Source organism: Triplophysa rosa, linkage group LG25, assembly GCF_024868665.1.
Source record: "Triplophysa rosa linkage group LG25, Trosa_1v2, whole genome shotgun sequence".
In the NCBI taxonomy this organism is placed as follows: domain Eukaryota; kingdom Metazoa; phylum Chordata; class Actinopteri; order Cypriniformes; family Nemacheilidae; genus Triplophysa; species Triplophysa rosa.
The window spans coordinates 9,597,196-9,611,401 of record NC_079914.1 but is presented as its reverse complement, the minus strand read 5'-3'; the positions used below and the strand labels follow the sequence as shown (position 1 = coordinate 9,611,401).

General features: G+C 36.9%; 1 protein-coding gene across 1 annotated transcript; it reads left to right on the top strand.

The window, feature by feature from the left end:
- The first annotated feature begins 536 nt into the window (after window positions 1–536).
- fstl3 (follistatin-like 3 (secreted glycoprotein)) lies at window positions 537–6,427 on the top strand. The gene is made up of 5 exons (XM_057325229.1): window positions 537–883; window positions 1,791–1,976; window positions 3,550–3,765; window positions 4,098–4,325; window positions 4,530–6,427. The coding sequence occupies exons 1-5, from the start codon at window positions 808–810 to the stop codon at window positions 4,562–4,564; spliced, it is 741 nt and encodes a 246-aa protein (XP_057181212.1). The 5' UTR covers window positions 537–807; the 3' UTR covers window positions 4,565–6,427.
- The last annotated feature ends 7,779 nt before the right edge of the window (window positions 6,428–14,206 follow it).

Genomic DNA, 14,206 nt, shown 5'->3' with positions numbered 1-14,206 from the left:
CCCACCGTTGATTCCCATGGCAGCCTATTTTATTTTCCCTACTATGGTAAATGGGGGATGAGATCTGTTTGGTTACTGACATTCTTCCAAATATCTACCTTTGTGTTAATCAGAACAAAGACAGAGAATTTTCATTTTTGGGTGAACAATCCCTTTAATGTTATGCTTTTAATGTTACTAAATCCAGACATTATTTCCGAGTTTGGGTGGGAAATATCCAAAATCCGACGTGTCTTGAAGGCAGTATGAAAATAACCATTTGCTTTCTGTATTGGTCACACATATCACTACATTTCTAGTTTCAACAACTCTGATGTTGTAAAGTACCCTAAAACAAGCCTTCAGTATGATTATGCCTTCAATATTTAGGGAAAACCCACCACGTGATTTATGAAAGATATTTTGATTTGTAAATGTTTAAGAGTGCAAAACAGACGTCACACATTGGCCATTGCAGCTATCATGATACATGTCTTGGTTAACTGCGTACAGACGGACCGAGATGAATGTGGGAGTTTTCAGCCTCATATCCGAGAACTGACTCAAAAGTACACAACACTTTCACGACATCGTCCACATCAGCAACGTAACTGGCTGGAGTGATCGCCCATCCCAGAAGCATAATTTACTCGGGCAAAATATTTATACAGAGGCGGACCGAAATCACTTACAACAAGTCCATTCACGAAACCGAGTGGAAACAACTGGCGACACAGACCGCGCGCTGTTCTTATCGGTCTAAATACTTGTGAGGAAAGTCGCCGCTTACTTCAGACATCTGTGTAAAGTAGCCTACTTAACAGCACAATGAACTTTTTGGCTGTCCTACAAGCTGTGATACTTATTTCGGTTTGTGAAATACTTGGGAAACACCAAGCGATCGGTAAGTGAGCGATAACGGACTTTAAAGCGTGGCGGTATTTCGCTTTTCTTTTCGATATTATTCAGACGTCTAAAAAAAAATGTTTATATAAGTTTACAGTTTAATAAGATATATGGTATACGTTTGTTTTTAACGCTTTAATCACAGCAGCAGTTTATAGAAAACGTTTGTACTGTAAAAATGTTTCTGATTCTCGCAACATTAATTTCAAAGCGAAGTTCTGATGTGATGTGACGTGCGCATTGCGCAGGTGCACGAACGTGCGTTGGTCATAAAAACCCAATAGAAGTTGAAACAAAAAAGTAAACTTAAATGTTTTTATTTATTGATTATTTGACTCACTTCGGCAGTTTTTTATGTTAAATTGCCCATTAAACAGATTGTATAGGATCTTAGCACCACCATCTGCATTATAAATCTTTATTCTATTAACTATTAATGCAGTCAGAGACAGTCAACTTTTGAGCTATACAGAACATACAAAAAACACAAACATGCATGTTTTTTAAAGAAGTAAAACCATAACCGTTCTTATTTACTATTATTTCAGTGGTTAAAATATTTTCGAAACATTTTATAGAAACAGTAGCTTAAGATATTACCTTTCTTTTTTATTTCATCAAAAATTTTGAATGTTTCAAAATGTCAAAGATCACAAATCAGATGCCATGAAAACTGTCCATCTAAAAATAAAAGTGCTCGGATTTAGGACAAATAAGATAAAATATCAGGGCTTTGGTTTGTCCGAGAAATACTGTATATTACCTTTTAAAATTATGTTAAGATAATCTTTACTCCTGCATCAATCAGTTTGGCATTAATGTCGCATGCAAAAACAGGGAACAACATCATTCGGCTAGGTTGTATGTATCTAATATAAATCTTTTAATTGTGTGTTGGTATCTAGCTGGCATGTGCTGGCTGCAGCAGGGTCCAGAGCACCGTTGTGACATGGTCCTCATGAGAGGCGTGAGCAGGGAAGAGTGTTGCGCCACCGGCCGTCTGGACACCGCATGGTCCAATACCAGTCTGCCCATCAATGAAGTCAGCCTGCTGGGATTCCTGGGTATCGTTTCCTGCAAGCCGTGCAAAGGTACGCACCCGTGTATCTGTTCTAAGATCTTAGCAGGCTTGGTTGTCTCTGCAGATGTTCAAACGTGTTGATCTCAATGCAAGATATTGACATGGATACTTTGTACTAAAAGACTCCTGACACACAGTAGAGAGCATTCTGTACTCTGAGCGGATCCTTTAAAGTGGTCGGCCAGATCTAGGTTTGGGAATGTTTTCTTTGAAAATTCGCCAGCAAGTTTAAAAAGCATGGATCTATACCAGATGTTTAGTTTTATTTTCTTGGGCTGTTGTGGAAAGCGCTGACTACTGGTAAATGTGGCAAGGTATGCAAGTATGTGTGATTTTTATGATTTAAGATTTATTGAAGTTGAGTGAATTGCTCCAACCCACAAAGTCTAAAATCATATTGCCCAAGACAAGTGTTGACTGTTTCAAAGTCTTTAACAGTTTATTGTATCTCTTATTAGTTTCATAATGATTTGAATTATAAACAAAATAACACAACACAAAATAGCAATTTTCTCTTAATTTCTCCTCGCATTCACTCTTTCCTAATGCTTATTGGAAAGCAGGCTTGTTTTGTTGGAGAATTCCAGCCCACCACAAAGAAAAATGTCTGCCACATGCTGGAGAGGTCTGGTCCTAATAAAGCTCAAACATCAGACTGTAAAAAAAAAAACACTGTAAATGAAAGTCTGTATATTGTTCCGTGGCATTCGCTTTCCAGTATCATAAAACTATATGGACTGATGGACCCTACCGAGTGACCTCCCTAGTGTGTTCTCAATGTCAAACGCTTCAAAGCATTCCTTAATGCTCAACGTACGCTTAGCGGCTTTTCCTTACATTTCTTTTGGAGACGGACAGTTCATAAATCATATGTGACGGCTCACAGATCTTAAGGAAACATAAGTGCGATTTCCACAAGAGGTGATTTGGTGGCTCCACGGAGAAACGGAGCAACAGGATATTAAAGGACTTGCAGGAATAGGAACCAGGAGTTATGAACGAAGTAGAACAGACGTGGACTGTATCACAAATATTGTTCGATAACCTTGTGGCATACATAGACAGCTGCTTTCTAAAGTAGCATCCAAGTCATCATAAAACCTAAAAAATTACAGATTTATACATGCTACATCTGACAACACAGGTGATAGTGAAATTACTTTGTGGCTACACGAAAAACTAAAATAAGCAAACACATTATATATATATATATTTTGTAGTGTTTATTGAATTAGAGGTTTATTCATAATTTATAATATAAAGATATTTCTCTCACCTCATCTTGGCAAAAAGTTGTCCGTAGAAGGCAGTACTGACATACTTTTTGGATAAGGATTCACATTGGGAAAAAAGTTTCAGAGCTATAGAATAAAATTTTAAACCTGTAATCTTTTTTCGTTAATAATAAACACAAATTTTGAGTTATTGATGAAGAAAATAAAACATTAGGATTCAATTTGTTTCGCAGTAGTAAGCCTTAAAGGTTTTAAACAGAGATGGCGATGTAGAAGCAAACAGCCTTTATGTGCTTTCCTCATTCGTAAGTGTAAATTTTCATTTTCTATCCCATCTTTCTTTTATAGAGAACTGTGACGGGGTGAACTGCGGCTCTGGAAAGGTGTGCAGGATGAAGGCTGGACGTCCACAGTGCGTGTGCGCTCCAGACTGTTCCAGCATGTCCACTAAACACTCTGTGTGTGGGAGCGATGGGAACTCGTATAAAGACGAGTGCGCTCTTCTGATGGCTCGTTGCAGAGGTCACCCTGACTTGGAAGTTATGTACCAGGGGGAATGCAAGAGTAAGCTTGTTCTTTTTGGGGTGCACTTGCTTAGCCCATCATTTTGCTTACCTATAGCAATCCATTATTTTACTTGTATATTGCAGACCGGGGATCTTGATTCATTTGCTTTTTTTGGAAAATGTTGTGCTTGTTTATCTCGTTATTATTTACTTCTTAATTCATTTACATTATTATACAAATTACACTCTTACAATTACAGTATGTTGGGTACATTTAAATACAGCACACTAAAATGCATTGCACTAGTAAATTCTGGGTATTGCCATTAATGTTCCTTAAATGTTCATTTTTCAACATATACTTGACCCTAACACACTGTTTTCTTTCAGAGTCCTGCTTAAAGGTTGTATGTCCTGGTACGCAATCCTGTGTGACAGACCAGACCAACAGCGCCCACTGTGTCATGTGTCGCACCACGCCATGCCCGATGCCCATGATCACCAACCAAAGCATCTGCGGCAATGATAACATTACTTACGCCAGCGCCTGCCACCTGCGTCGGGCTACTTGCTTTCTGGGTCGCTCCATAGGGGTCCGCCACTATGGACACTGCAGAAGTAAGTAACATTTTGTCACTACTCTGTGATTCGTTTTGACAATATTTTAGAATCTGCATTTGGCTTGTTAGATGAGATGCCCCTAAAAAGCCAAAAAAGATGCCCAAGAGACCCAAAAAGACAAATCATACCAAAAGCCATTACACCCAAGAAACACCCAAATCGGATCATTAGAATAAAACTGTTGTATGTTTTGTCTTCCAGGTAATGAAGAAAGTGAGGAAAATTCACTGTACTGAAGATGCCATCTTTCCTGCTTTATGTACATATTATGACGGCACATTTGACGTGAGAGAGACCCTGTTCGAAACCATATAGTTTAACAACAGGATCCTCTGTTAAAAAAAAACACTACTATAATTTTAACGCATGCAATACATATTTAAAGGGAAATGTGCCTTTGCTTCACCCGGACTGATGAACTGACAATGTGCATATTGTAAATATACTACAAGCTATTATTTATTGGAGAAAAGTAATAAAGTCAGTGTTATTTATGTTTTAACACGTTTGAGACACCATATATTATTAAGGCGTATATTGTGTGTGTTCTATAATGCATCATAGTACAGCTAGTTTTAGGATAAAAAGTGCACTTATGCTTACAATATATGCTAATTTTGAGTTTAATGGGAGTGTCTAGGCAAAGATAAACAAATATGAGTTATTTGCTTCCGAAAAGAGTTTTGTGGCAAAATGAAGGACGTTTACACCGTTCTATTCTATGAAAGTGGATGGTGACCAGGGGCTGTGAAGATGGGAATAAGTTGTCTGCACGACCCGTATATTATAGTTAAAGATATTAATTACTGAAAATTCTGCTAGCCGTGATCACCTTTTACTTTCATTATGTTACAGTATGTATTATATGCATTACATGTATTTGTATTATATTACACATTATAAGAGCATTTTGGAAATTCTCCTATAAATAATCTCTTGCACAGAAAAACAAAGACAAACAAGTTTGGAATACGGTAAATTAACAGTGACAGAATTTTTATTTTTGGGTGAACTTTTCCTTTTAAGGCAACGCAGCAAGGGTTACAACATTATTACTTCACTTAGACACAGTTCTTGTTAAAGGAACAGTTCACCCAAAAATCTAATTCTGTCATCATTCACTACTAAAGTAGTAAAAATATCTTTGTACATTTATTTTTTCTGTTGAACACACAAGAAGATATTTAGAAGAATGTAGGAAAGCAAACAGTTCTGGGGCACTTTTGACTACCATTGTAATACTTACTATGGTAGTCAATGGCGGCCAAGAACTGTTTGGATACAAGCAATCTTCAAAATCTTTCTCTGTGTTCATCAGAACAAAGAAATTTATACAGATTTGGAACAACTCGAGGGTGAGTGAATGATGACAGAATGAAATTTTTGGGTGAACTGTCCCTTTAAACTTTGAAATGAGTCATAATTTAAATCAAAATCCAAACTGAAATACCTTAGATTCCACTTGAACAGTCCAGGTACGCCTTTAACGAAATGTGGCTCTTCTCTCCTCCTAATTCTTATACAGACATGGGAGACTGTTTACTCACTGAGATAAAGTTTTGTGCGTGTGCTGGTTGTATTCACAAGGATTACTCAGCCAAAACAGCAACGCTTCCAGGCCTTGCGCTGCAGTGCACGCTACACTGGCACGAAGACAAAACTCAGCCACCCACCAAGCAATGAAATTACCAGCTACAGTCTAATGGCAGTGGTTTTTACGAGGGCGCTGGGACAGTCCAAAAATGTACAGTACATTCTACAGTGTTAATGGTTTTTTCACATTGTAGGGTTCACTTTGTGTCATTTTGTGTGTCTATGCTAGTTTTCAGGTCACTTGACCTTGTTGTGTAGTTTATTAGTGGTAAAGACAAATTGAACGACTAGACGTCGTAAAAAGTCAGTCATTTGTTGTTTTTGTAATTCCCAGTAAATGGTTGGGTGTTCTGTGAATACAAGATTTAAACTGTGTAACCTTGTATATGATATTTTAACCTTCCTGTATATATAGACTTTTGCAGTATCAGAGTATATACTGTAAAAATATCAACACAGCAGGATATTTTTGTGTTTACTTACATATTTTAAATAAAAAAAACCAAAGTTAATGTGTTAATTTAATTCCTGCCATTCTTGCCGATTCATGTTTCAAATTATGAACGGTCATTTGTCTTACTCAACAAATCATTACGAAAACATTCTTGGCATTCCGTACATATACGTATACATTTCGTGAAATTTTCTCTTTACATAAAATTATGACATTTTTATCACCCAATTCATAAATTAATAACTTTTAACGATTAATAGATATTTAATCTTATATGAAACAGATACACATATGAAATACAAAACAGACAATTTCACACCGAGTAATTGTCTTTGTAAGAGAATAATAGAAAAAGCATAGAAAAACACAAACTAAAAGACCAAATAATGTCAGAATTTAACCCAAGTAACTCAATAATAACTTCTTGTTTATAGAACAGTGGAATGAAAGCAATATCACAATCTAACTGTTGTATTGAATTATCTACTGCTTAAATAATGTCACTTTTCATTTGTCTGTTTTTCTATTACCTATTGCCCTACCATTGTGCAATCATATTGAGGAATTTATTGAGGAAAATAATGAAGTTTCACCCAAACAGCTGTGATGAAATAAGACTACTATGTGCAAAATTGGTCAAAAAGTCACTGATCTGTCGCAGCATGTAGTATCAACACTGTGCAAAATACAAAGCTAAATAAAGGAACAGCACCGACCAAGTATAATTAAAGTGATAGTTCACCCAAAAATGAAAATTCATCATACCTATCATACCACCTTGTCATTTCAAACCTGTATGACTTTCTTTCTTCCGCAGAACACAAAAGAAGATATTTCGAAGAATGTCGTTAACTGCCACTCATTCACTTTCATTGGTTTTGTGTCCATACAATAGAAGTGAATGGGTGCCGGAGATGTTCTGTTATCAACTTTCTTAAAAATATCTTCTTTTGTGTTCTGCAGGAAGAAAGTCATACAGGTTTGAAGTGACAAGACGGAAAGTAAATGGTGACAGAATTTTCGTTTTTGGGTGAACTATCCATTTAAGTTTTAATAGTTACCTTGAAATCTTATTTTCAAGGTTTTATACCACTATATAACATTATGGAGGGACTTAAAAGGTTTGGTGTACTGTTTATGAGGTGGCCCCTTAACTAGTGGCAGTAATATAGGGGCTATTGACTCATTTTCCTGTCTGAAAAAACTTGCTCGCTTTGCCCCGTTTGAAAGGCTCTTCTGACTGTGCTCAGCATCTGGTTTTACTTTTTTTCAGACATGTTTATTTTCTGATCCCGGGTACTTTTATTACATTGGAACTGGAATTAATTGTTTGCTCTAACAGGCCATAACAATTCCATAAAAAATGTTTGTAATGCATTGTTTCGACGTCTCGCTTACCGCCGTGTTTAAAGAAAAGCTGTTTCTGTTTGTCTAGAACGTTCCACAACGATCCTGAGAGCGGTTTACGGGCCTGATTTAATTTTCTTGTTATGACAGAAGCAGGTCATCAGGTGCCTGGCATCCGAACTGATGTTTTGCTTCATGTCAAACAAAGAAAAACTTCTATTTGTTTGGCTGCCCCGCAAAATCCGTACTGTACACGAGGATGATCCGATTGTTGTATATCTGTTGTATAACATATGATTAAACCGCTTAGACAATTTGGAGGAATTAGAAGTTTGAATTCATTCTGAAATCAGCATTTTTTAATTTTAACAGGAACAAATCTGAGAAGCAGAAGACTTAAGTAGTCTTCTTTAACACTTGTTTAATCTAAAGAAGAAACAATTGAGATATTAAATGGGATGTGACAAAAGTACTTGTGCGTGAGTTGCTGTTACACACATTATTAGTCATTTGTTCACGGTGTGTCATTAACAGCCCAGTTTACCGATTCACAACTGATATGATGCTCAGGAAGTGCAAGTCTGTAATTAGAATGACACACACACACACCTACACACACACAGTGCAGTAAAGTTGTATGTTGTCAACATTAAATGGGGTCTGCTCAGAAATCCATTAGGTATCGCAAGCTCCACTTCCTCAGTGAATACGGGAAGAAAAGGTAGCCGGAGGGGTTCCTTTTGATTTCCGGACACGTTCCTTGAGTATCAAATGTGTGTACGACACATGGACACAAAGTTTAAATTTTAGGAACTTTTGTATTTTCTGTTTTTCTGCGTTCAGCCATAATTGTAACCTAAAAGTGTCATAATTAGACCAAACCAAAGGTTAAAGGTTAGCCAGCGCGAGCAACTGCATTTCCTTCGAGGGAAGTAGACTAGACAACAGTATAGACTGCAGCAGGCATGGGAAGGTATGCCAGCTCCAAACGTCTCGTTTCAATGTGGTACACATCAAACCGAAGAGAGATGGTATCTGTCGACTGCCTGATGTCTCTCTGTGTGGTCTAAGGCTTCACTGCAGTTTGGTGTTGAGACTTTGGCCCTTGCAATGATTCTATTACATTAAACAAATGATTGTATTCTACCTCAAATCGAAACAACACACACATCAATTCATTTTCAAACTCTGAGGTCGCATAGATTTGATGTGTCTTTAAAGATTCTTTGATGAAGGGATAAAAATGATGTCATCATTTATTCACCCACATGTCATTCAAAACCTCTATGTGACAGAAGATATTCTGAGAAATGTCTCTGGTTTTGTGTCCATACAATGGAAGTCAATGGGGGCCAATGCTGTTTGCTCACCACTTCAAAATATCTTCTTTCGTGTTCTGCAGAAGAAAGAAAGTCATTTTCAGTCATTTCAGACATGAGGGTGAGTAAATGATGAAAGAATTTCCATTTTTTCGAGGAACCTAACCCCAAAGATTTCTGTTTTGCTAAAGCAAATGCATTTGAATTGAACAAAATTATGCAAAAGCGTATTGTTTCTAGCTTTGTTTCTAAATCACAGATTGTAATTAAATTGTCCTATTATTGATGTCTGAAGCATTTTTCTATCTCGTATGGGGTTTATTTTCTTAGAAAACTGGAAACATGAGCTGCCTGCTGGACAGTGCCCTTCTTCTCAACACCCCCCCCCCCCACTGACGTCTGGTGTGCCGACCACAAAAACAGCCAGATGCGTTCCCTCTTATCTCCACCATCAACGTCATTAGTCTCGAGCAACTGTATTGTTTTTAATGTACTGAGGCTTGACCAAAACCAATTGACTGATCTTGTTAATATTCTCCGACAGGCCGATAGCGATCTAGCTTCACCACGGCCCCTGTGCCACCAACGATGGATGTTTCCGGGAGCAACGGGGCACAAGTCATAAATAAAAGAACATTATAGCATGTTAGAACATGCCATTCTGTCAATCACAGTAATAACATATCAATCAACTAACCGCTGAAGTGTCAAAGAAATTGTTGGCTACTGGTGCGTTTGTCTCATTATGACTGTCAGGCCCTCGTGTGTTAGCAAATAACAAATTGCAGAAGAAAGGTGGAAAAGTTCCATTGAGAAATACTCCAGACGGATAATGTCTTGGATTGCACAAAGCCTGTTTGGCTCTCAGATGTGTTAAAGAGACAATTCACCCGAATATAAAAATGTTGTCATCATTTACTCATACTGACTTTTCATGTCCTGTGTAACTTTCTTTCTTCTGCAGATCACAAAAGAAGATATTTTGAACAACGTTGGCAACCACACAACACTGGCCTCCATTGACTTCCATTGTAATGACACAAAACAACATTTTGAGACATTTCTCAAAATACCTATTTTTGTGTTCTAATACACAGGTTTTGAATAACATGAGGGTGAATAAATGATGATGTTGGTGCGTTTTCTTCGTCCTGTGTGATGCAAGGTTTCCAGCTGGTTCCATATGTGCGTTGATGATTAAGTCCAGTTGTTTAACCTAAACTTAAGGATGACTCAGAAACCCGGGACATCCCAGTCTGGCGTATTTGCCTGCGATTAAAAGGGAAGAGTGTTTTACTTCTAACATAATCTGGATAAAGTGAGGATGACAGGTGTCCATGAAATATCAACATATTACTCTAAACACAATTGGTCACAAATCTGAGAGCACATCTTAAAGGGATAGTTCACCCAAAAATGAAAATTCTATCATTTACTCATCCTTTTGTCATTTTAAACCTGTATGACTTTCGATCTTCCGCACAACACAAAAGAAAAGAACGTTGGTAACTAAACCACATTGGTCCCCTTTGACTTCCATTGTACGGAGTACGGACGCAAAACCAATGCAAGTCAATGGGTACCGCTGTTGTTCAGTTACCAACATTCTTCAAAATATATTCTTTTGTGTTCTGCAGTTAAAAGAAAGCCATACAGGTTTGGAATGACAAGAGGGTGAGTAAATGATGACAGAATTTCCATTTTTGGGTGAACTATCCCTTTAAGACAGAACCATTTGGTGAACTGCATGCTACGTTCTTTCTTTTCATTCTTTCTTGTACACTAAACTAAAATGACAAAGAATTACGGAGCAAGTGAATAAATAAGGCATGCACAAAAGGGGAGGCCACATCAAGTGCACAGACCCACTTCAATGGCCCTGAATAATTGTTGGTACTCTCCAGACACAAATACGACAACTCAGAGACTCAGACGTGGGGGTGTCGCACGAGGAACAGTGGATACAATAGTCGAGTTAATGAGTGCAAACATAGCAGCGTCTGTGCTGTCAGATTCCTCCATTCAGGGCTCCCACACACAGCAGATGAAACTTACCCAATGGCCTATACAACAATTGAACACATCATGAACTGAACAACCCTGTTAACAGAGCAAATTTGACTGTTTTTAAAGAAAATAAATAAATAAACATCTGTGATTTTCACTTACCCTCATTTTGTTCCAAACCTGTGACCCTTTTTTTTCTATCTAATAGGCTACAATAATGTCCTGCTGAAGAATATCCCGGCCACTGTTTTCTATGTAATGGAAGTGGATGGGGACTGCGGCTGTCGAATCTTTGAAATGACAAACCACCAGAAAAGTGTAATACTTACTATAACAAACTGTTTGTGTTTTTTTTCAATGAAACCCGAACTGTTCTTAATGATTCATTTATCGTGTTCTGACTCAGTGATTCAGTGCTGACTCTGGCCATGAGGTTTTAGGATGAACTATTCTTTTAATCTTCGTAAATTAATCTGGTTTGCTGCAAAAGTATCTGGAGAGAAATTGGGGATGGAAGGTTTCTCTAACTCATTATGATTAGGCTCTGGTAACAATTCTTTATCCCAGCCAAGTATTTTTATGCACATTGGCAATGCAATTCCAAAACAGGCTAAAAAGCAAAACGATTTTGTATAGTAAATTCTACAAGGCATTGTCTACTGTTTAAAATCTGTAAATGTTTTACTACGCTTTGTAAGCCTGTTGAAATACCTTGGCCTGCTGAAAGCATAGAAAATCATGCTGAATAATTGTCATGACACTAATTCCCAGTTGTAAACCATTCCCGTGTTTTGTTCCTAGCGCTGTTCCGGATCGCCATGTGGAGCGCACACATGGCGATAAAAATGATATCTGAAATCACAGTCAGGAGAACGGACGGGGAGCTGGGATTGGCTGAGATACAATTATGCGGAAACTCCTACCTACTCCCCAAGATTGTGATCTGTTTCTCTGAACTGGAGGCACTTCAATAGGTAGCCTTCCAAACAGCCATGGATTCATGTCTAAAATGTCTCTAGATGTCATTAAATCTTAATTTCTACACCCATCATGGGATTATGCTCAAGGTACTGTTCCAGAAACGGTCCAAGAAAATAATGTATTGCCTTTCAATTCAAAAGTCTCAAGTTTTCCCTTTTAAACATGAAATAATACTTAAGTACACAACTTAAAAGGCAGATGCAGAAAGAGTCCATGCATCAGGATGCCGAACTAATGATTCATATACTAAGTAATTAAACATTTCAGAATGTGATGGTTTCATGTTTTGCAATATCCAATACATCTTGTACTGTATACAGATCTTGTAAAGCTGTATTTTGAGCAATATGTTGTTCTGTTATCTACAATAATAAGAACGCCTTTATTACTTGTTGTGACCGTTGAGTGTTGTGTGGCCTAAAAGATCAGTCTCGCTCAAGACCATCATCGGTTGTGGAAAAACAATTGCGCCCTCTGCTGGCGATAGTATGTAATTAAAAGTTAAACGTAAATAGAGTCACAGCACAGAGACGCCAGGATATAAACAGTTGGTTGTCGTCTAAAGGGGGAGCTGACCTTGACTGTCCAGACATTGTGTGAAATGCTGATGTTAAAATGTGTTGTGTATAGAATCACTGATTTGTGTTGTTTTTACTTGATTACTTGTGCGTTTGTTTATTAGTTTGTGGGTTGTTTGTTGAGGATTGTTGGTATTACCCTGATGTTGTTTAATTTTGTATAGTAAATATTGGAAATGTTTAATATTAGTAGGGCTGTTTGTAAATATATTTCTCTCATGGTTTGGGTTAGGAGTCTTATTGTGTTTTGTTTCTCTTTTCATTAGTTAGGCCATTTAGTTCTGTTGGACTGTGATCGGCTTTATATTGGCACTTCACATTGGAGTGCAGGATCCAATATAAAGGAGTCAAGAACTTTATGTGTTAGACTTACACTTTTGTTTTTGGCAAAATAAGCCTATGTGGGTTAAACTATTACAAGTTGAAAAACTGTTTTGTGTTGTGCATTGAGAAAAATAGGATCCAGCAAATGACCTGAAATAGCTTCACATGGATGGAACATAATTCCTCAAGGAAGGAACATTCATTGAACAGCAGTTACACAATGAACGGAAAAAGCCAACAATAAGTACAGTATGAATCGCTGTTGATGACAGATTCAAAAACACTGGGTAAAACATTGTACTTATACTACATGGATATAATAAAATGACCTCCAACACTTTTCTTGTACACACTTTAGAGATAGGCCTACTAGCCAATGCAGCATTATGCATCTCTAGGTATACAAGCAAGTAACAGCCCTTAGAAATAACGTTATTTATTGACAATACTGTAAAAACTAGGGCGACGTTAACAAACAACTGCCGATTCTGATATTTGCTACTGACTTGTTTCCCTTTTTTTGTTATTAAAAGAAATCACTGTTTTGATTAAATTAACGATGAATAAAAACGAAAACTCACATCTGCCAAAGTGGTCAAAAATCGTCAAAAACTTAATAAAATATTTATTTACTCTTTCATTTGCTTTATTTGACTGAAGCTTTTAAAAGCTCAAGCCAAATTAAATAAATAATAAATAAATAATATACTCATTGTGTACACTGGATCAGGATTGGCTGGTAGAAAGACATATGTCTGTTTAAAAAGATCATTTTTTCAAAACCAAAAGGTTTTGCGCTGTGCTACAATTAATCGAGATTAATCGCATCCAGAATAAAAGTTTGTGTTTACAAAATATATGTCTATGTCCTGTGCAAATTAATTTGGTATAAATACATACAGTACACATACATGCATGCATTTAAGAAAAATATAAACATAGAAATCAATAAATGTCTATATAAATGAACAATATAATTTAAATTATGTATAAAATACATAAATACATGTAAATGTTTCCTAAATTTATATATTTCTATGTGTGTGTTTATAAATATAAAATGAATATGCACAGTACACAGACATATGTTATGTAAACACAAACTTTTATTCTGGATGCGAATAATTGTTTTTTTTTTAATTATTAAACATTAACATGTCACCTTACTTATAATTTAAAGTTGTGTGTGCGGTGTGATAATTGCGTACAGACAAAAGGGGCGGTGCTGCGTTTAAATACCGGACGTGATGACGTAAAAGGTCTCGCCCGCGTACG